Source organism: Podarcis erhardii, assembly GCF_964252035.2.
Source record: "Podarcis erhardii genome assembly, chromosome: 2".
Taxonomy (NCBI): Eukaryota; Metazoa; Chordata; class Lepidosauria; order Squamata; family Lacertidae; genus Podarcis; species Podarcis erhardii.
This window is the reverse complement of record NC_138498.1, coordinates 49,221,349-49,243,972: the sequence shown is the minus strand read 5'-3', so window position 1 is coordinate 49,243,972 and position 22,624 is coordinate 49,221,349. Positions and strand designations below refer to the sequence as shown.

The 22,624-nt window shown below is 41.0% G+C and overlaps 1 protein-coding gene across 4 annotated transcripts in view; it reads left to right on the top strand.

The window, feature by feature from the left end:
• The window catches only part of LOC309332748 (rho GTPase-activating protein 7-like), a 99,692-nt gene that overhangs the window by 73,164 nt on the left and 3,904 nt on the right, over window positions 1–22,624 (top strand). For all 4 annotated transcript variants that reach the window (XM_081845924.1, XM_081845923.1, XM_081845925.1 and 1 more), the window contains exons 2-10: window positions 5,993–6,064; window positions 7,376–7,457; window positions 9,401–9,464; window positions 11,100–12,451; window positions 12,774–12,944; window positions 14,558–14,717; window positions 15,627–15,825; window positions 16,477–16,693; window positions 20,433–20,547. In XM_081845924.1, the coding sequence (XP_081702050.1) occupies window positions 5,993–6,064; window positions 7,376–7,457; window positions 9,401–9,464; window positions 11,100–12,451; window positions 12,774–12,944; window positions 14,558–14,717; window positions 15,627–15,825; window positions 16,477–16,693; window positions 20,433–20,547 (2,432 nt within the window). The remainder of the gene's footprint in view (window positions 1–5,992; window positions 6,065–7,375; window positions 7,458–9,400; window positions 9,465–11,099; window positions 12,452–12,773; window positions 12,945–14,557; window positions 14,718–15,626; window positions 15,826–16,476; window positions 16,694–20,432; window positions 20,548–22,624) is intronic.

Here is a 22,624-nt window from a genome sequence, read left to right as displayed (position 1 = left end):
TAAGCTTAAAAACTGTGTATAAGATATAAAGCTGAAAGAGGTGGCTAGGTGATAAACTTAAATCAGATGTCAGTAGAATGACATTTCCTCCTCTAACCACCAAAGATAGTTAAAAATGAATTACTTAGTGTTTGAATATATGTTTACTGTCAGCGAGACATTTTTATATTCTGTAGCTTTAAACAAGGGTCTTTTAGAAGTAAGTACTAGTTTAGATTGTTAAAACGAAGTACTTGGAAGTCCTGGTGCAACTGGACTTCTCCGCGACCCTTCCCCTCTGCAGGGAGGTGGGACCAATTCGGATGGTCCGCCCCCGCCACTTAATGGATCCAAATGGTTTCCAGAGAGTGGTAGGGGATGTTTTATCCCATGTTGATGACCTTTCAGCTGATTCCCTGGTGGCCCGTTGGAATGCGGAGTTAACCAGGGCTATCGACTATCTGGCTCCGAAGCGCCCTCTCCGATTGCATGGAGCCCGGACAGCTCCGTGGTTTTCTTCGGAGCTGAGGGCGATGAAACAATCGCTGAGACGGCTAGAGCGTCGGTGGCAAAAAACTCACTCCGAATCTGACCAGACACAGGTTAGAGCTCAACGTCGAGCCTACCAAGTGGCGATAGCGATGGCGAAGAAGACTTTCTTCACTGCCTCTATTGCATCTGCAGAAAATAGTAGCAGGAGACTCTTTCAGGTGGTTTGTAATTTAACGGAACCACCTTTACCACCGGGGCCTTGTAAAGACCCCAAGATCTCCTGCAACGATTTTGCAAAGTTTTTTGCAGATAAAATCACTCATATTCGGAAGGAGCTAGACACCACCGTGGTAGCAGGGCTGGGGCGGGAGAGTGCTAGAGCTCTGTCTGGTCAAGTTGCATGGAAATAATCCGTTACCCCCGAGGATGTGGACAGGCTGCTTGGACGCGTGAAAACAACCACCTGTCTCCTGGATCCTTACCCATCCTGGCTAATAAAAGCAAGCCGGGAAGGGCTGGGCGATGGGCTCTGCGGGGTGGTGAATGCTTCCCTCTGTGAGGGAACATTCCCAGATCCGCTGAAAGAGGCGGTCATTAAACCGCTTCTTAAAAAAACATCTTTAGACCTGGCCAGTATGGCCAACTATCGCCCAGTCTCAAATCTTCCATTCTTGGGCAAGGTGATTGAGCGCATGGTTGCTGAACAACTCCAGGCATGCCTGGAGGATGCGGACCATTTGGATCCCTTCCAATCGGGATTCAGGCCTCATCATGGGACTGAAACTGCCTTGGTCGCGCTGGTTGATGATCTCCGGTGAGCTAGGGACAAAGGTGAGAGTTGTTTCCTAGTTCTGCTGGGTCTCTCAGCGGCCTTTGATACAATCGACCATAACATCCTTCTGGACCGTCTAGAGGGGCTGGGAGCTGGGGGCACAGTTATACAGTGGTTTCGCTCCTTCCTCCTGGGCCGTGTTCAGAAAGTGGTGGTGGGGGATGAGTGTTCAGACCCCTGGGCCCTCACTTGTGGGGTGCCTCAGGGTTCCGTCCTCTCCCCCATGCTTTTCAACATCTATATGAAGCCGCTGGGAGAGTTCATCAGGGGGTTTGGACTGGGTGTCCATCAATATGCAGATGATACCCAGCTCTACCTCTCTTTCAAATCAGAACAAGTGAAGGCGGTGAAGGTCCTGTGTGAGTGCCTGGAGGCGGTTGGAGGATGGATGGCGGCTAATGGATTGAGGTTGAATCCTGACAAGACAGAAGTACTGTTTTTGGGGGACAGGAGGCGGGCTGGTGTGGAGGACTCCCTGGTCCTGAATAGGGTAACTGTGCCCCTGAAGGACCAGGTGCGCAGCCTGGGAGTCATTTTGGACTCACAGCTGTCCATGGAGGCGCAGGTCAATTCTGTATCCAGGGCAGCTGTCTACCAACTCCACCTGGTACGCAGGATGAGACCCTACCTGCCCGTGGACTGTCTCGCCAGAGTGGTGCATGCTCTCGTTATCTCCCGCTTGGACTACTGCAATGCGCTCTACGTGGGGCTACCTTTGAAGGTGACTCGGAAACTACAACTAATCCAGAATACAGCAGCTAGACTGGTGACTGGGGGCGGCCGCCGAGACCACATAACACCGGTCTTGAAAGACCTACATTGGCTCCCAGTACGTTTCCGAGCACAATTCAAAGTGCTGGTGTTGACCTTTAAAGCCCTAAACGGCCTCAGCCCAGTATACCTGAAGGAGCGTCTCCACCCCCATCGTTCTGCCCGGACGCTGAGGTCCAGCGCTGAGGGCCTTCTGGCGGTTCCCTCATTGCGAGAAGCAAAGCTACAGGGAACCAGGCAGAGGGCCTTCTCGGTAGTGGCGCCTGCCCTGTGGAACGCCCTCCCATCAGATGTCAAAGCGATAAATAACTACCTGACATTCAGAAGACATCTTAAGGCAGCCCTGTTCAGGGAAGTTTTTAATCTGTGATATTTTAGTGTATTTTTGGTTTTTATGGAAGCCGCCCAGAGTGGCTGGGGAAACCCAGCCAGATGGACGGGGTACAAATAATAAATTATTATTATTATTATTATTATTATTATTATTAGTTTTTATTTTTTTATTTTTTTTAAAAAAATCAGTAATAAAGCATTGTAACAAAGCACAAATATCAAAAGTAACCAATGCTCAAATATGTTAGACAATGGTAAAGGACAGGCATTATTCCTACTTGCATTTCTATAAAATAAAGTTTGATTTTCATTCTTCTGGCTGCTACGTGATTACTTTCTGCTTGTATGTTTAATGTATTTTCACAGTAATCACAATGATGCATGCAATTAGAAGTGGATATGCTATTGAAATATTTGGAATGGAAGCATGCTAGATTATGTTAATCAGTTTTACTTTAGTTTGCTTCATACCTAAGGGGAAGTTAGCTTAATTTAGTTCAGTGATAGTTGTAAATGTTGCTTAAGGAAGATTTGGTATCTTTGCCTCAGCACTGAAGAAAATTAATAGCACATTCTTCCTGTTTTCTCAGGCACAGACTGATCTGACCTGGTAGCATCCTTTTTAAAGTATTTGTCCTGTATAGCACTAAGAATGAAAAATTAACCAGAATTCATAACACATGTTTGTATAATTTCTCAAAAGGATCTAGCAGTGATAGTTTTATTAAGGAAGAACAATTCATTTTGAACTTCTGCGTGTTCTTTAATCTTTGAGTAATGAGGCCTGCAGGAAGTGGAAACATTCAACCGTTCAAATGTTTAGAAAGCCAGGAAATGTGTTACATACAAAGAGTAGGGGGTCATGTCAGAGCTGGCTCTGGAATCTTGCGCTATATGCCAGTAGTTCCATAAAATATATTTAAAGCCCTGTCATCCTTTTTTCCTTTAGCAAATGCCACTCAATGGAAACTAGAAAATAAAAAGACTGATACTGGAACATTCTTTGAAAAGGCAGCCCTGGAATGAGCTACACAAAATAAGTTGCCCAATTTGAATCTGTCTCCTGCTAAACAAGCTTCTTTTAAGTAGCTTTTCACACAAAAAAACCTAGGGCTTGCCACATATTTTCTCTCTGTTGGTGGCATGTATGGGAAATATGACAGTCAACATGTCTGTTTATGAAAACAGACTTTGCTGACTTGCTGATCTAGGGTGTTCATGCCAAGTGAAATATCCCTGGCTCTTTATAAATTTCAGTATGTGTGGCATAGTGGTGCTCCATGTGGCTGGTCTCAAGCCTTCAGCCCCTTGTTGATTTGCTGGAAGCGCAAAATTTTGAGCAAGGTAGCTTGTTCATTGAATACTTGGTACTTAGCTAGTCCCATGTAAAGCTCCTGCTTCTACATTCCACACATCTTTCTTAATAGTTTACCTGCCTTAGACTTAAAATCATTTTTGTAAAGGAAAGGTGTTCTCCATAATATTGTTTTGGAATTGCATATACCAATAAAAGTTGGTTAATCATCAATGTGGAACTAGGACAAAATCATCATCATTATTATTATTATTATTATTATTATTATTATGAGAGACTGAAAATTGGTTTGATAAGATACAAAGCAAAACTTGTGAGACTCTGGAAATATTTTACTTGTATGTATGTATGTCTTATTTTAATGTCTTTTTAAAGCATGTTTAATAAAGTTATGTAAAAAAATTTTCTAAAAAAAAAATATTTTTTCATACTCTTTTCTCTAAGCTGATAACTTAATGATGACTACTTTGAGGAAAGGTACACTATTTATTGGGACGCGGGTGGCACTGTGGGTTAAACCACAGAGCCTAGGACTCAGAAGGTCAGCGGTTCGAATCCCCGCAACGGGGTGAGCTCCCGTTGCTCGGTCCCTGCTCCTGCCAACCTAGCAGTTCGAAAACACGTCAAAATGCAAGTAGATAAATAGGTACCGCTCCGGCGGGAAGGTAAACGGCATTTCTGTGCGCTGCTCTGGTTCGCCAGAAGCGGCTTAGTCATGCTGGCCACATGACCTGGAAGCTGTACGCTGGCTCCCTCAGCCAATAAAGTGAGATAAGCGCCGCAACCCCAGAATAGGCCACGACTGGACCTAATGGTCAGGGGTCCCTTTACCTTTACCTTTACACTATAAATTAATAATAATGCATTCCATCAGGAAAGCTTTGCCAGCTGGTGTGTGTGTGTGTAGGGATCCTTTTCAGTCAGCAGCCAGAAGACCTTGGGTGGCCATATGAGGGCTGCAACATGAACTGGACTAGAGGAGAGAACAGCCTGGGGTCTTCCTTAAGAAGAGACACAGTAACTTGCAATATTGGTTCACTTTGGAGACTGATGGCTTATGCTCTTCCAGAAGTATATTAAATATGTTTACATTTTTAAGGCATCTGGTGAATGTTCTGTAGTTCTGCAAAGTTGTGTTTTTCCTTTTTCCTGTGGGAATGTTATACTGTTAGCCACAGAATTTTTATTAATTGCCACAAAATAAGTCATTAGTTTTTAGTTCCTGACATCTGTTTTTGTGAACTAGATGCCAGGTGTTATAGATAGTGAGCTGTAAAAGAAATAGTAAAATACTTTAGGAGCATGGTTGTTTCCTCAAAGAACCACAGAACACCTTCCAAGCCACCAGAGCGCCTAGTTGTACACACTAAAGCAACAAGCATTTCTCGGCACACTGGAGGCATTAGCCTTGTTTTCAAACCATCATCATTTCTCAAATATAATAATAATAATAATTTATTATTTGTACCCCGCCCATCTGGCTGGGTTTCCCCAGCCACTCTGGGCGGCTTCCAACAAAGATGAAAAATACACTAAAATGTCACATATTAAAAACTTCCCTGAACAGGGCTGCCTTCAGATGTCTTCTGAATGTCAGGTAGTTGTTTATCTCTTTGACATCTGATGGGAGGGCGTTCCACAGGGCGGGTGCCACTACCGAGAAGGCCCTCTGCCTGGTTCCTTGTAACTTGGCCTCTCGCAGTGAGGGAATCGCCAGAAGGCCCTCGGAGCTGGACCTCAGTGTCCGGGCAGAACGATGGGGATGCAGAAAGTGTGCGTCACAAATAATTTCTCAGTGTTTAGACAAAAGTATTGTTCTGACTATACAAAAGATGCATCTGAGCAGGAAAATCACTAGGAGCACTGCGTAAGTAAAGCTATTATACTCAATGCCACCAGCTTAGACGCAACTGCATGTCAAAAGCATCTGTTGTGTGCTTGGATACTCAGAATGAGGTATGTGTATGAAGAGTACAGGCAACCCCTGGTTTAGGCGAGTCCAAATGATGTATGCCAAACCCAGAAGTATCCCCAAAATGTAATAAAAACGGCATGAAAAGGGGCAGAGTAGACTCGTGCACTCTGCCAACGCACCTGGGGATCTGGAACACAAAACGAGGATTGTCTGTAATATATTAAAAGGTAGGGAGGAAAGAAAATGGGTTGCTTTAAAGATAGTAGCATAGCTTAACAATGGGTTGGTTTTTTTGCTCAGTATTGGAAAACAAAACTTAATTTGTGTTCTTTTTTTGTTTTGTTTTTAATTGCAGAAATTGAGGCCAAAGAAGCCTGCGATTGGCTGAAAGCTGCTGGCTTCCCCCAATATGCTCAGATGTTTGAAGGTACTACTTCATCCATGGCGTTCTGAGATGCAGAATAATTGAAAAGTCTTGGCAATATGTTCCTTCCCTTTATAAACAGAAAAGCTTGTGGTCCAAAATGCAGTCAGTTATAGAGAAATATCTAACAAATTCATGGATAACAAGGCCATCAGTGGCAACATAGCCATGGTGGCTATGTTCTACCCTTCATTGTCAGAGGCATTATGCCTCTGAATACCAGTTGCTGGGAATTGCAAGTGGGCTAAGAGCTGCTGTGCTCATGTCCAACTTGCAGGCTTCCCATAAGCAAACTGGTTGGCTTCTGAGAGAAGATGATGCTGGGCCATTGGCTTGATCCAGCAGGCTTGTCTTATGCTCTTATCAATGCAAGCTTATTCAAGTTTATTTGTGTGCAGTGGGCAATTGGAACATAAAACATTTTATTATCTGCTAATTATGCTGTTTTAAATGTGCATTTTATATTTGACTTTCTTCTGTAATGTTTCCTTCTGGACTGTTTTATTTGATTTTTTAATGTAGGTTGTGAAATGCTTTGAGATTTTTTAAAAATCAAAATATAAAATGATTTAGAAATGAACTTAGTGACAGACTCTTGACAATGTTATGAGTCTGTTTTGCATTATCTGCTTGTTCCTATCGCTGAGTAGACAATGGAGATAGAGATTGAGCATCTAATAATCAGTGACTATGTTTGTAGGTAACGCTAAACATAATCACAGATTAGCGCAAATGCTGGGGAGGAGATTGCACCTACTTTGTACCTCTCTGGTCACTTTAGCTAAGTGTTGACTTAGCATGTTGTCTGAATCCAGGCATGTGGTTAAGCTCTCTCCTCCTCAACCACAAGCTGCAGCTGAGGTTGCTTCTTGTCTTTTAACAGCCATGTCTAGCTAAAAGGGCAAGGTAGGCACAAAGTGTGTGCAAGGTCCTCTCTGGGAGCTAGTGCATTTCTGCTGTCTTGGTAAGCCATAGTTTGCTAGGCCAGTGTTTATTTCCTTCATAGAAAATTTTGAACCTTTTTTGATTAAAAATGAATCCTATCAGCTGGCAAGCTGATGGTGTGTTCATTTATAAATTTATGCTTTCTTCCTTGCAGAGATTGAGACCATTTTGAGTCTGGCTGATGTCATTATAAAAAACCACTACTTGGGGAGTTTGTTTGTTGTTTTTTCCCCTATTTTTATTAAATATTTTCTTGATTTACAGAAGTGGGGACTTTGTTTTTGAGCTGATTTAAGAACTTGTGAAATTAATCCCCCTCTCAAAAAATAAAATAAAAAATCATTTACCATTGTGAACTCTGTTTTGCAGATATGCAGTTTCCTATTGACATCAAAACTGTCAGAAAAGATCATGAGTTTTTAGACCAAGATGCAATAGAATCCCTATACAGGTAAACTTTGCTCTGAATTAAATAGATGTGTATTTAGATTGACAACCTGAGGCTTTAACTAAGTCAATGGGTGTATCTTACTAGTTTCCTGTTTGGATGTCTGAAGACAGGCACATTACTATATAATTATTAGAATATTTGTAAGTAGTAAGAACTGCTATATGGCTGTACAAGTCTTCAAAGGGCTTTTTCTTTTGAAAGCTAGGACTGTTCCACACATACAGCGTTGCTGTCATGCAGTTGATTGCCTCCAAATCAACCTGGGTTTGCTCATGCATTATCCTCTAGACTGCCTAGGAATAGTGTTGTATCTTGTATGAACTAAAATAACAATTAATAATAATAATAATAATAATAATAATAATAATAATAATAATTTTATATACTACCTTTCATCTGAGGATCACAAGGCAGTTTACAATATAAAAACACAAAAATGTATAACATAGTAACAAATAGAAACAATAGCTCTCCACAGTGTAGAAGGCCATAGATGGGTTAATTAGCTTGGGAAAGAAGAATGTTTTTGTTTTGTGACTAAAGATACTTATGTTTTTGGATTGTTGGCTTTCTGAGAAAGTTAGTAGGTTATTTAGAACACTATTTTATATGTTATATTGCGATGGACCAACACTGACTCCACCTCACATCCCTTATCTACTGACTTCCTTTATTTTACCTACACTAAGGAAGATCCCTCTCCCCCTGAATTCTAACTTTTCAGGGTGCCTAATGTTTAGGAATAATCTGACCCAAACTACAGTGAATAAAAGTAGCAACATTTGCAAAATTATGAACCCTGGAATTATTCTCAGAAAGAGCTTTGGTAAGATGCTGCAGGCACAAAAGTGATGCTGACATTTTGCCAAAGCAGCTGTAGTAATATAGGTGCACTTTATAATTTCTTTTTCTTTTTTTAAGGCAACAGTAGCTTTGCTAAATATGACTCTTACCCACTCCAGGGGAGTACCAGAGTAATTGCTTAATTGCAAACAAATTGCACAACAATCTTTATAAAAGCTGCTTAATTTCTCAACAGATTGCTTAAAGGCTTCATGTAACCCACACTAACACAATTTGGGCCTCCCTTTTAAATAGCTTCTCAAGATAAAAAGAACAAGTCTCTCTTCATAGAGTCAGGTCTGAACTGGCAGATTTTTATTCATTGATCTATTGTTGAGGCTTTTATCAACTTGTGCAAAAGTGGAAAGATAAGAAGGTGCCAGATGTTCGTAATTGGACTGCAAGAATTTGAGATTTATGAGTTACAGAAAAATCAAACTTTCTTGGAAATGACACGAATCCCTGTATTTTTATTTTTTGGGCTTCCGTTTATTCACTGCATAGAACAAAAGCGCATCCGGAAATTTATATCATACCAGGCAATATGTATATATTAATAGTTTGCTTATATGTGCTACCTTGAATTCAGCATGGAATAAATGATGTTGCCCACATTAACTTTTTTAGCCATTACTTGCTGAAAGAGGGACTTGTTTACCATTCTTTAACATTTTCTACCTGCATCTCAAGAAGGTTCTCATGCACTTTTATCACTGTTGATATTTTGACCATTTTTGTGTTACCGAGGCATGATTTTGTACCTGTTTCCATTTGTATGTGTTTAAGAGCATTAATAGGGAATTGTAGGGTTTTATCCAATATTAGTTATACTCAATGTAGACCTACTAAAATCAGTGGCCTTAAGTATATTAGATCCATTGATTTCAGTGGGTCTACTCTGAGTATGAATTAGCTTCCCACATTATGAGCTATTATTAGTGGAATACTGGAGCAAAATGAAGATGGCTTAATGAAATTACATGTTAATTTCCTTTAAGAACTTTAGTGGATTGGGAGCCATTTAGTACAAGAACCATTTAGTACAAGATTATAAGTAACCTCAGGTTAAACGTCTTAATGTGTCGCCCCCCCCCCTCCAGGCGTTTGAATACACTGAACAAGTGCACAGCAATGAAGGTGGAAATAAGTCGGCAAAGAAAGAGGGTACGTTTCCAAATTATGCAATTGTTTTTATAAAAGAAACTCCTCAATATAAATTCAAAGGTGTTGACACAGAAGACTATAAACCACAGAGAGATTTAATTTTTTTACAATTTCTGTTTAATAATCAGCAAGCACCAGTTATTTATGACTGGGAACTGTTTAGACTGGAAAGAGAAGCTGCTGAATTACAACTTATCACCAAACTTAAAACCATGGAGAAACCTGGTCTGAACAAAGACCTTGGATTCTTATCTCATTATACATGACAAAGCCATTTTTCACCTTTTCACCCCTTGCTTTTTCCTGTAAGACCTATTGCAGTCGTTAAGAGTCGTCAACAGGCTCATCACAGCTATCTGCCAATCACCCATTCCCACCACCCTTCTGAGTAATACCCCTCCCCACCTTCTCACTATATAGAAGGGTCTGGAAACTTCTGTTTCAGTGTATCTGAAGAAGTGTGCATGCACACGAAAGCTCATACCAAGAACTGACTTAGTTGGTCTTTAAGGTGCTACTGGAAGGAATTTGTTTTGTTGGGAACTGTTTGTGAGTTTTGTTGTGCTGAAGTTCTTCCTTAGTTACAAATATGTTTGAACCATTCCCAGTTCTCACCGGGAAGCCATGCCAATGGAATAATGTGAGAACCCAACCCTGAAGCTGAGCTCTGAATTGCCCAATTTGATTTTAGAGTTTTAGTAAGATAACTAGAAGCAGATGCAAAGTAATAAAAAAAAAAGCAAAACAACTCACCTAAGCTAGCATTAAGCAGAAATAGTTCTCAAGTAGTTTAAAAATCACTTTAGATTGAACCATTGCAGCACTAAAATGTTGAGCATAAGTGCAGCTGATTGACCAAAGCATCCTTTTACATTACATGATGTCTTGGCTGCAATCCTTTGCATTTTCAAGGCAAGCTTTAAGCTGAAAATACTAGGTTGAATACTTAAAAGCACTGAATGCTTTGAAAAGCATTCTCACACACATGTAAAATATCGCAGGCCTAATATAATATTTGAAGGAATTTTCAAAGGATAAAATTAATATAAATGAATTTGCTAAATTAAATTTGAAGTGGAATACAAGAAAGGAGGGCGGGCGGAAGTCAAGAAAATAAGGCTACGAAGGATATAAATTTGAAAGGAGTCCTTTCTTTTTTCCTCCCCCCCCCCCTCTTTTTTATGTTAAGTGTTTGTATTTTTGTATTTTTGTGGTTTTGTATCTTTTTTGTATTTTTTCTATTTATTGTTTATAATCTTTTTATTGTGAAAATTTAATAAAATATCATTTTTTTAAAAAAAAATATCGCAGGCCTAAAATCCACCAGTCATAAGTATCTCCTACTGAAATCAATTGGACTTGCTTAAGTATCTTGGATTCAAAGATGAGATCCATGAGTCTAGGCATAGTATTCCCATATGTAGGGTAGGTGTCACACTTCTTTTATCCATGGAATATGTGTCTGGAGTCAGAGTTCTCTGCATTTTTGGAGTGGCTTTCTTGGCGTGTGGGAGAGCTGGCAATAGCAAGCAGGGACTGAACCATAATGCATTGTAGTAAAATGTAAGAATGAATATTAAATCAAAATTTTGATCACACGTCTCATCTTTTTTTAACCTCTTTTCTTGTCTTAAGAGTGATGAATCTGAAGAGGATGAACCTTGTGCAATAAGCACCAAATGGACTTATGAGAAATGTAGTCGGAGATGGTCTCGGTTAGAATGCTCGGAAGGTTCTGGTACACCAGCCTTTGACGGTCTCAGACTTAAATGCTCTGGCAGCGGGGATATAGCCTTTTCTGATCAAGGGGAGCGAAATGACGAGTCTTCAGTTCACAGTTCTAGTAGCGGGGATAGTGATTTAATCAGCTTTCCAAAGACGTTTGAGGAGGTTGAGATGAGCAGGAGTTCTTCGACATGCTCCTCAAATATATTGGCATCTCCTGACTCTACCTTCAGTTGCTCTTCTTCACCTAGTGAAACCTTGAACATAATTAGTGAGGACAAGCTCTTGGATAAGCCATTGCACAGAAAGGGAAGGAGTTTCTTAAAGAGAATGGAGAAGCTGCGCCTGCGAAGCAGCAGTTTGAAGAGAGAAGCACATTCAAAGGCCAAGCCCATTATTAGCGAGCCTATTCTTATAGAGGGACTAAATGAAGAAAAGCTGAAAAATTTCAATTGCGTAAGTATTTCTGACGTATCTGAGAGTCAGCCGATGCAGCAGTCTTATTCCTCACAGACCTGCAGCAGTAGCAGCCAGTCTGAAAACAGCAGCACTGTGAGCACGCCGAGCCCCATTATCAAAATGAGGAGACACAGTAAAAGAGAAGGAATGTATGGAGAAGAATTTGATTCCAGCAAGTTTTCCTTGTGGAATTATCTTTCGGAGCATAACGAGATACATTTGCACAAGAACAAAGTATTTCAAGTACCACAAGGCCATAAACCTGGGACTTTCCCCAAAGCCCTTACGTACAGCCTCTTGTCTCCAATGGACAACACTTCTGTGAACTGGAGAACTGGGAGTTTTCATGGGTGTAGGAGGAACAGGGTTCAAATGGGTTCTCAGGAGCCTGAAACGCCACCTGGCTCCCTTTCATTGATGGATAACAGACTGAGCATATATGACAATGTGCCAGGCAATCATCTAAACAAAATGGATACACCAGAGGTTGGTGATGATGATGTTTTTACAGAGCTAGACAGTGTTATGGAGCATGTCAATGGACTCAGGAAGTTGGTCAGTCAGTGGACAGAGAAATTCTCTGATGATGGGGACTCCGACTCTGCCAGTCCTTCCAACCACTCCATCTCTCCGTGCCCATCATCCCCTAAAGAGATCCGTCTTGAGACTGAAAAGCATTCAGAAGGGAAATTGCCAGAATTGTCAGTTACTGACAGTGAAGGGAACTGCAATGAACGTGGCCTCACAGAACTGGCATATGTAACAGAATCGAGGATGAGACGGACATTGGCACATTCTCTCAGGTCAGCTATATACTGGTTGAAGTGGCAAAGAATTAAAAATGAAATTTGACTGGGGTTGTCATTGTAAGGGGTTAATAAATTGAGCTTAAAGCAGTGTAGCATAAACTTAAGGTGAAGTAATGATTTAATAGTGAAGATAATCTGGCTGAATAACTTGAGGTTTTGATGCTTGAACGCCGCAGAACTTGGTCTCTAAAGTACAGTGTTCTACCTTTCACAAGGTATTTTGAAATTCATAGTGATTTTCTGTGGGTGTGCAGCTTTAGAGAGACAATAGTAATACTGAAGAGCACTGAAACAAATGTGGTTTTTTTCTCTTTAGACATGTGAGGAGACAATGGTCTACTGAGGAAGGCACAAATTTGGAAAGTCTTTCTCAGCAAATTGACTGCCAGTCAGCTGCCCACCTAAATCGATTGCAGAAGCTTGCTTTGTTAAAATTGACTACTTTAATGGACAAATACTCTCCTTCCAGCAAGCAAGGATGGAACTGGTAAGTTAGAATGAAGTGGAAGTGTTTCTGAAGTGAAAGAAAAACCTTAGTCTTGAATTGGAAATTGAGCCTGTCCCTATATGCTGATTTTCAGAGCAAATCCCTCCAAAGGAAACTTACAAAAGACAATCAGCTCCATATGCATAAGCAGGAACATGGTGCTTTCAATTGATTTACAGTACCAGTCCACTTGCAATGCTTCTAATACAGGACCCCAATGATTTCCCTTTTACTTATCCCATCTGTAACCCTTACTGCTGAACCTATCCACCAACCAGAGCTGTTCTCAAGCTGTATACCTCCTCCGCCTGCCCACTTCATTTCATGCTCTAGATGGTTCAGTTCCTCAAGTCTGTGAAACTTCTGCTGTAATTGCAGAAATATTTTAGACTTTTAGCAGCACTTCCTTTCAGGTAATGATTAGACTTGTCTTGACTTTCTGTCTTGTGTAATGGGCAGTAATTCATCAGGTCATGGAGCTAGTTCTAAACATACATCTTCTCCTTCTGATGGTCTCAGCTGGTCTCAGAACTGTATGCAGGTATGATGGAGGTGTGCCCAAATGCTTCTCTGTCTCCTTCTGATAACCTCTGATTGCATTAGCAATCAAAACTCAGTGGCATAAATTTTACAAAATGCATTCTGGTCCTCAAGGCATCTGTAGGATGTTGCCTGTATGTAATTCTCTCATCATAGTGTCCCTGTTTCTCTGGCTAACCAGGTAGAACTCTCTACTGAATTTTCAGTATGTGTATGCTGATGTTTTTGCTTACAAACAAGTATATTGGGGTTTGCAAAATTTGGGGGAATAAATTGGCTGGGGATTGCAATAGAAGAAGGGCAGCAGGAGATAAAGAGCAGGAAACTGGAGTGCGGATAGCTATGCAGTATGTAGCTGTACTTCAGCTTAAAGAAACTGGTATTTCATATTTGAACAGTATCTTGTTTGGCATAAAAGGTAAAGGTAAAGGTACCTCTGCCCGTATGGGCCAGTCGTGTCCAACTCTAGGGTTGTGCGCCCATCTCATTTAAGAGGCCGGGGGCCAGCGCTGTCCTGAGACACTTCCGGGTCACGTGGCCAGCGTGACGAAGCTGCTCTGGCGAGCCAGCACCAGCGCAGCACACGGAAACGCCATTTACCTTCCCGCTATAAAGCAGTACCTATTTATCTACTTGCTCTCTGACGTGCTTTCGAACTGCTAGGTGGGCAGGAGCTGGGACCGAAAGATGGGAGCTCACCCCGCCGCGGGGATTCGAACCGCCGACCATGCGATCGGCAAGTCCTAGGCACTGAGGTTTTACCCACAGCGCCACCCGCGTCCCCTTGGCATAACATCTTGTTTGGCATAACAAATACTAAAGTAAAACTTCTATTGGAATGCTACATGGCTAGCATTGGCAGATGCAGCAGCTCTAATGGTATGTTTCTTTTTCCATTGCTTTGGTAAATACTGCTTTCCTTTCAAACTAATAAGGGTTAGAATTGTTAATTGTGTCCTCCTGATACTTTTTGTATTCTATAAATGAATTCAGTATATCTACCCCAACTGCCTGATATGCATACCCAGCTCAGAGCATAAATCTGCATAAACAAATGAATTCTGTATTTTCAGGACTGTTCCAAAGTTCATCAGAAAAACAAAAGCACCAGACTATAAGGACAAAAATGTATTTGGAGTACCGCTGCTGTTAAATGTGCAGAGAACAAGTCATCCTATTCCAAAGAGCATACTCCAAGCCATGGACTACTTAAGGGACCATTTTCTTGATCAGGTATCAGTACGAAAGCTTATACTGTATTAAATAGGAAAAAGCCTTTCTGTTACTAATATGAGCAAATGTCTTATAATATTTCCCCTCGTGATGGTTCTTCCACCCCTTCAAAACTTAAGCAGTTTTCTTTAAATGGGGTAAAGCTTTATTTTACTCACAAAACACTCATTATCTCCATATACTTGCAACAATTTCTTATGCTGAATTTATGAAGCTTTGCTCATAATTTTTCATAGCCCTGGCCGGCTCTCAACCCTCTATTTATTAGAGCCTCTTATTCTGATTTTGTGTACGTACACACATATGCCAATAACATTCGATGTGTTTGGCTTGGTATAGCTGCAAATTCCTTATTTTGGTGGGGTTGGGGGACCCCTGAGTTTACTGTTCTAATGGTCTGAAATGCTTATGTGCTGGAAACAAAAACAAAAAAAGGGATACAAGGCGAGGGGTTGGGGCAGAGTAACACTGGGACTGCTGAGGCAGACATTTTCATTACTCAGAGCCTGCATTATCAAGCAACAACTTGCTTGTAGGTGACTGCCATCATAGTCCAGACACCATAAACACGACTCTCTTTAGCACTTTACATCACCTCCAACCTGGTGAGTGACAATATAGTGTGTACAATACTGCAGATGAAAGGGTCTATACATGTAACAAGGAGAGATTAAAGATGCATTATCAACATTCTTTTTACATTTTCAAACGAAATAATCTCTCTCCCCCCCCCCCCGTTTCTTTTATTGTGCATATATCAAAGTGCCTTTGAACACAGTACAATCAAAAGTGCCTAGAAAGCTTGTGGATATGTAACCACATTAAGAGTTCCATGCCACAGCCGGAGTCAAAGGAAATTATTCTGCAGATTGAATGTTTACTCTTTTTTTTTTTTGTTCTTTTTCATAGGTTGGCCTTTTCAGAAAATCTGGTGTGAAATCCAGGATCCTTTCCTTAAGGGAAATGAATGAAAATGATCCAAACAATGTAACTTATGAGGGGCAGTCAGCATTTGATGTGGCAGATATGGTGAAGCAGTATTTCCGAGACCTTCCGGAACCTATATTCACCAGCAAGCTCTGCGAATCCTTCCTCCATATCTACCAATGTACGTACCTGCTGTTGTTTTAATTCTGGTTGGCCATTTTAGACATTGATTTTATAAGTGGAATGTAATTTTGCTTTGTTAGTTTAAGTGTGCCTGATGCTACCTAGTTCTGATTATCAATTAATTCAGTTTCTTAAGTCAGAGGTCAAGGGACAAATGATGTAGGAATATATTTTTCTTTCTTAAAACTAGTCTCTAAAGTGAGTCTTCTTCTTCTTCTTCTTCTTCTTCTTCTTCTTCTTCTTTGTATACCACCATGTACATGTAGATCTCAGGGCAATTCACAACATAAAATTGCAATATAAAAAAACAGAATACATAATAAAAATACAAACAAAGACAACCCAATAATCCCCTCTACTGCAACACATTTAAAGGGCACCAGATGTCCGCTCAAAGCCTGGTTATAGAGGAATGTTTGTGCCTAATGCCTAAAGATGTGTAATGTAGGCATTAGCCAAACCTCCCTGGAGAGAGCACTCCACAAACATGGAGCTGTTCAGAAAAAGCCCGTTTGGTATGTGTGTTTAAGTTTCTACCCTACTGTATTAAAATGGAAACTACATTGTACTCAAATAATAAATGTCAACTCTTTTTGTAAGAAGATACCCTAGTTCCTGATCTTGGCTTCCATCTTTTTCTCCTCTCTAGATCTGCCAAAAGATCAGCAGTTTTGTGCTGTCCAAGCTGCTGTTCTTCTGCTTCCAGATGAAAACCGAGAAGCTTTGAAAACACTGCTGTTCTTTCTCAGAGATGTAGTGGCTTTTGTGGAGGAAAACCAGATGACTCCAACCAACATTGCTGTTTGTCTAGCACCATCCTTGTTTCACCTTAATACCCTGAGGAGAGAGAGTTCCTCATCATATAGGTATTTTTGCATGAACAATACTTGCTTGCTGATGAGCAGTGAAGGAAAATACATTGTACAAATGTAAAGGTGCTTCAAGTCAAGTCACCTTTTTATATGGCATAAGCACAGTATTGCCTTTTTACTTGCTTACGGTGGTCATTTCTTTCAAGTGTAGGTTTCTTTTAGCCAATTTGTGCTGCTTTAGCTGAGTTCAGGTACAAATCATAGGTCTGTGAGGGTTGGAATGCACCTTATTTCAGATGTTAACAACTGTTAATGGCTGTTAATTGAATATGGCTGTCCTTTTTAATCATGGTGCGATTAAAAAAAAAGAGTTAGCACTGCCAGAATGGGCAGTAGATAGAGAAAATACCCCCTGTACTGTTTGGATATTTGGTGAGTAGCTGTCTAAGGATAGCTAAAGGATTTTATATTAGCCTGTTAATATTTAAAAATCATAGTAGTGCTGATTGTTAGGGAACAAAAATAAGTAGATCAAGAATGGGAAACCTGTGGTCCTCAAGGTGTTGGTGGAATTCAACTTCCATCAGCCCCAGACAGCCTGCTTAATGGCCAGGAATGATGGGAACTTCAGTTGCCTCAACATTTGGAGGACCACAGGTCCCCCCCACCCCAGTAGTTTGAAAGCTTTTTCTCTGAGAAAAAAATCATTTCCTGACAATAGTTAGTGTATGTTGACCTGCTCCATTTAAACGTTAGTTTCTTGCAGAGGGGTGAGTGGGTGGGGTTTTGCTTATGGCTATTCCAGACATTCTTACTCTGGAGGACCTTTTAGCTTTATTCTACTCATCAAGTTAACCAGCAATAAGCACTATGCTGTCCTTCTCTGAATGTATGTACTTTCCTAAGATGCTGTTATTATATTACCTCATAAGTATAGCAGCGCTTCAGTTTAACCTCATGCCATACATGGCTTGATAACGGAATAACACAGTGGTCCTGGGCCAATTACTTCCTGGGCCAGTATGCTCCCACCTTTTAAAAGAGGTAGCGCAGGGGTGGAAAGTAGCAACATAACTGGCTGCTCCCACAAGAGATTTGTGACCAGAGTAGTGGGGGAAGCAACCCCATGGTGAAGTAACAGCACAAAATGGGATATTGGACTGCATCCCTCTGGGCTATACTTCCAACGTAACATTTCTGTAGAGGCAACCAGAAAAAGATGGCAGACATTTTTTAAAAAAAATATATGGGGGTAGCTTTGGATCAGCCTGAAAAGACCAGGGTGGTTTAGCAGAGACATACATCTCAAAGAGGCTTTCAAGAAGTGAATGAATCTTAGTTTACTGATCCCCATATATACCTAACGTGTGACTTTTTCATCTCTGCTACAGTGAGATGTAGACGTTATCTCTGCATTTGGGGAGCTTGCCCATCTCCACATGCAGCAATCCCCAGTCATTTAGAAAGTTGACTGGGAGTCAGGTTTAAAATCGTAGAAAAATAGTACTGTGGGTACAGAAAGTTGCATCAGTACCATCACTGTACCAGAGGCCTGTTAATGATGAAATGCATATACAGTCATACCTTGGGTTAAAGTCACTTCGGGTTAAATCTTTTCAGGTTGTGTCCCGCGGTGACCTGGAAGTAATGGAACGGGTTACATCTGGGTTTTGCTGCTCGCGCATGCGCAGACACTCAAAATGATGTCACGTGCATGCGCAGAAGCAGCAAGTCGCGACGCGCAGGTGTGGGTTGCATTCTGCTCAGGATGTGAACAGGGCTCTGGAACAGATCCCGTTCGCATCCAGAGGTACCACTGTACTAACTAATAGGAAAAACTGTACTTGAGCAAGAAGCATTCTTTAGATTGTGTGAGTTGAATGTCTGTGGCAGGTTAATGCCATTAAGGTTGCGAATTCTATTTCATGAGTGGGGGTGGGAAGCTTGAAAAAGTATCTGCATGTTTTAGGATGATAGCTCAATCTTTGAGAGAGGTGAAGAGAGGTAAAGCATGTGAAGAATGTGCTTTTAAGAAGAGTACGCATCCCAGATGCGTATCAGGCTATAAAACAAGTCCTGTGATGCTCAGCATTCCCCAGAGAGAGAGAGAGAGGAATCCAGAACTGAGATGATGACAGCATTGTCAGTCATAAGAGAGTGAACACATAATCACAGCCAAGAATGTGTCAGAAGAATTGATTGCAAAATAAAATGCTAAATTCTTAATTCCAGGTGAAGAAACTTATATTTTGGAAGTTTAGAACTTTTAGAGGAGGAGGCCTCTACCATCAGACTTTCCTTTGAGCTCTGTACTACAGCAGGAGCAGCTATCTTAAGAAAAGAGGGAGTGCTTGTCTTTTCTCCCTCTCCCCACCCCACCTCATTGTTTTAACAGCAAGGTTGCTTTGAACGGGAAATTTGGATAATAAATTTGCTAATATTTTACTTTCAGTGTTGGGACTTCAAAAGGACCTAATCTAACAGCTTTGGCTTCAAGGATTAAAGTCAAGCATCTTTATCTAACAACCTCTTTTTAAAAACCATTGACAAAGAATTTTCCAAGATAAAGCTATTAGAGATGAATGCCAGGCTCTTGGCAATCCTAATCTTGGCATGATGCCACAAATAAGCTTAAATATGAATTAATGCTCTTTGGCAAAGCATTTGGAGCTCTTAAATAATGTGACTGGCTTTCCCTTAGACTTTCTGGGCCAGCCTTTAATTAAACACGTCTAATGATAATAGGCAAATCAATGAGAGCTTTGTGTGCGACTTTGAATGAAATGTACCTGATCAGGATTGGTTAAAGCATACTCACTTAATAGGACTCATTACAATTTAAAAGTCTATTTTTAAAATATATTTTATTAACATTTCCAACATGAGTAATAAGCACAGAACAGAGAGTAAACTGTAGCTCATGCATTTCAAAAGAAATACAGTGGTATCTCAGGTTACGTACGCTTCAGGTTACAGACTCCGCTAACCCAGAAATAGTGCTTCAGGTTAAGAACTTGCCAAGCCATTGTTTAATAAAACATGTACCATTGTTTTCTTCCTTGGAAGAAATTCAGTGTTGTGCTTTGGCAATAATTTCATCAGCACAAGCTGTTCAGCTTGCTGGATAGGATGATCCTCCCTCTCTTCTTCTCGCATACTCTTCTGGGGGTATTTTAAGGACCCACCCCAAGCCAGTCTTGAGAGGAGGAGGAGAGGGGGAACCTTTGTGTGGGCTTCTGATAGCAGGACTAGTTAGTTGAACTCTGTCCTCTAAAGTATGTTTTGTTTTATTTTCCATTGCTCTTGCCTCCATGCATTTGTAGTTTGGTGAGCTTTTGGTGTGGAGTTGTTAAACAAACTATGGTTAAGAAAGTATACTGGGTTCATATATGACACCAAGCCATACTTAAAACAAACCAAAGTTTGTAAGCCAACAGCAAACCATGGCTTCAGTTCATGGTTTATTGGACTGCATATAAGTTGCTGGGCAGGGTTAAACATACTAACATTGTTTAATAAACCATGGTTTAGCATTATCTGCAAACTCTTTCGAGATGCAGCCTTCAGGGGGCCTGCCCAACCTATTATCTGTTAAATTTTTAGAATGTTGGAGAAGATTACCTTATACTAGAGGGCTTTCACTGTTTAGATTGACAACAAAGCATGCCACAGAACCAGGAGTAGTTATTTTACATTTCTATCCCTCCCTTTCACCTGCAGTCTGAAGTGATAGTGCCCTTACCAGCTACATTGTGTGATTTGAATAAGCAGCCCTTTGTATTCTTCTCCTTAGGTCCAGCCAGAGGAAGCACAGTACAGGAAAACCTGACCAGAGAGACCTGAGTGAGAACCTGGCTGCAACTCAAGGCCTGGCCCATATGATAATGGAGTGCAACAGACTCTTTCAGGTAAGTTGCTTTCTTCAGGAAGAATCACTGCTTAACTTCATTGGCATCCTCCATCCCTCATGCTGCTTAGAAACTTGTGTAGTGGATACTTTGTTGGTTTGAAATCAGAACAGCAGCCCTTTTCATTGAAAAGCAGGTGTTGGACCAACTCTTAATTGGTATTCATTAGTATACTTCTCTAAACAAGCAAAATTTACTTTCTCTTAGTTCCTTGATAGCAAGGAAACAGTTTGCATTTTTATTTTGAGCTAGCTCAATATAAAGGTTTATTTATAGGACTATGAAGCATATAATTAATGCTATATATATATCAAATCACTATAGTCCAAAAAGCTGAACCCTGAGCTTCATGCATCTCTGCTAGTGGTGATTTGGATATGTGTAAATGCCACCCAGGGTAGAGTTGGGCTTTGGGTTGAGGAACCCATTGCCCTCCAGATGATGCAGGACTCTATGTGCCCTGACCGTAAGCCATGTTGGTTTAACCTGAAGAGAGTTAGATTTCAACAACAGTTGGAGATTCCACATCTGTACGCTAGTAACTTGTGGTGGCAGGAAAAACGGGGAATGAACATGCACAACATCCAGTTTTGTTGGCTGTATAAATAAGCCTTCAAGATAGCAGTCCTCCTATTACTATTTATTCATTCAATTTATATACTGCTCAGTACAGTGGTACCTCGGGTTAAGTACTTAATTCATTCCAGAGGTCGGTTCTTAACCTGAAACTGTTCTTAACCTGAAGCACCACTTTAGCTAATGGGGCCTTCTGCTGCTGCCGTGCCGCCGGAGCACGATTTCTGTTCTCATCCTGAAGCAAAGTTCTTAACCCAAGGTAATATTTCTGGGTTAGCGGAGTCTGTAACCTGAAGCGTATGTAACCCGAGGTACCACTGTATTAAAATTAATAAACCTCTAAGCAGTTTACAACTATATTGGCAAGATTATTGAGGACGTAAGGCAGTGTCACTACAACGGTTCAATTCTAGGCCATCACTTGGAGCTGAACAGATAACTGTTCCAGGCTCCAGGAGCACTTGTCTTTTGTACGTTACAGAGTAGGATCAGCTCACCTTCCTGGGGTTTGATGCTTTCCAACTTTTCCTCCCAAATCTCATCCAGTGACTCATTGAATTTCTTGATGGCTAGAAACACTGGTACCACACTAGTTTCATTTCCAGAATCCTCTTGCTCCTCTTCATCTTCATGTTCAATACTTTCATCCTGTTCTTCATCAGACTCTTAATCTTGTCATTTGTACTGCCACCATCACCTTCCTCCTCCTTTACATGGTCTTTGATTCATTGTATGAGAGTTCAGAGCCAGAATAGGTTAATAGTAGAGATGTTTAATTTAGTACGTCATAAATTTCTAAGCACAGTTGAAAGCAAGTGCCTGGCTATTTTGATTCTTTGATTTGCTACTTTCCGCCACCCTTGGTTTCTTCTTGGCTTATGCTAAATATGGGCTCAGAAATGTCTTATGGGGTGGACATGACTCAGCCTGTCCTTTTTGGGGGGCAGCACCCATGTTAAGCATGAAACCAACAGAATACCACTTTCTACGTTGATCTAAAAAAGTGTTAATTATGAGGGAGAAGTGTGAGTTTTCCAGTCTCTTGTTTGAGCACAACATGACCTTGGTTATGCCCATTTAGTCCTGACTTGTAGGCCCACTGGAATCTCTTCTTCCTGCATTACGTTGTTTGCATCTTGTGTGTGGGAGTTTGACCTGCTTAGCGTGAGGCCAGAGCTGGGAAGGGTGAAGAATGTGTGGCATTTGGGCCTTCTGTCCACTCCTCTTGGCAGCACTTGAGCAGATATGAACTAGTGCCAAGATGCCCTTCCACTCTGGCATTGAAATTACTTGTTGGAAAGGCCTGGTGAACAGGGCTTTCGTGCATGAGGCGGGAGAGTGGCTTTTAATCAATTGAGATGTTCCAGTCATTCTTGCTTCCTCCCTTGTCTTTGACCTTGTTTAGTGGCATGAAGTGTGTGGGAAAGGGATAAAAAAACAACAACTGAAAAGCAAGAAGGGGAGGGTGGGGAGGAAACTGCAAAGAAAAGAGGATGGGAGG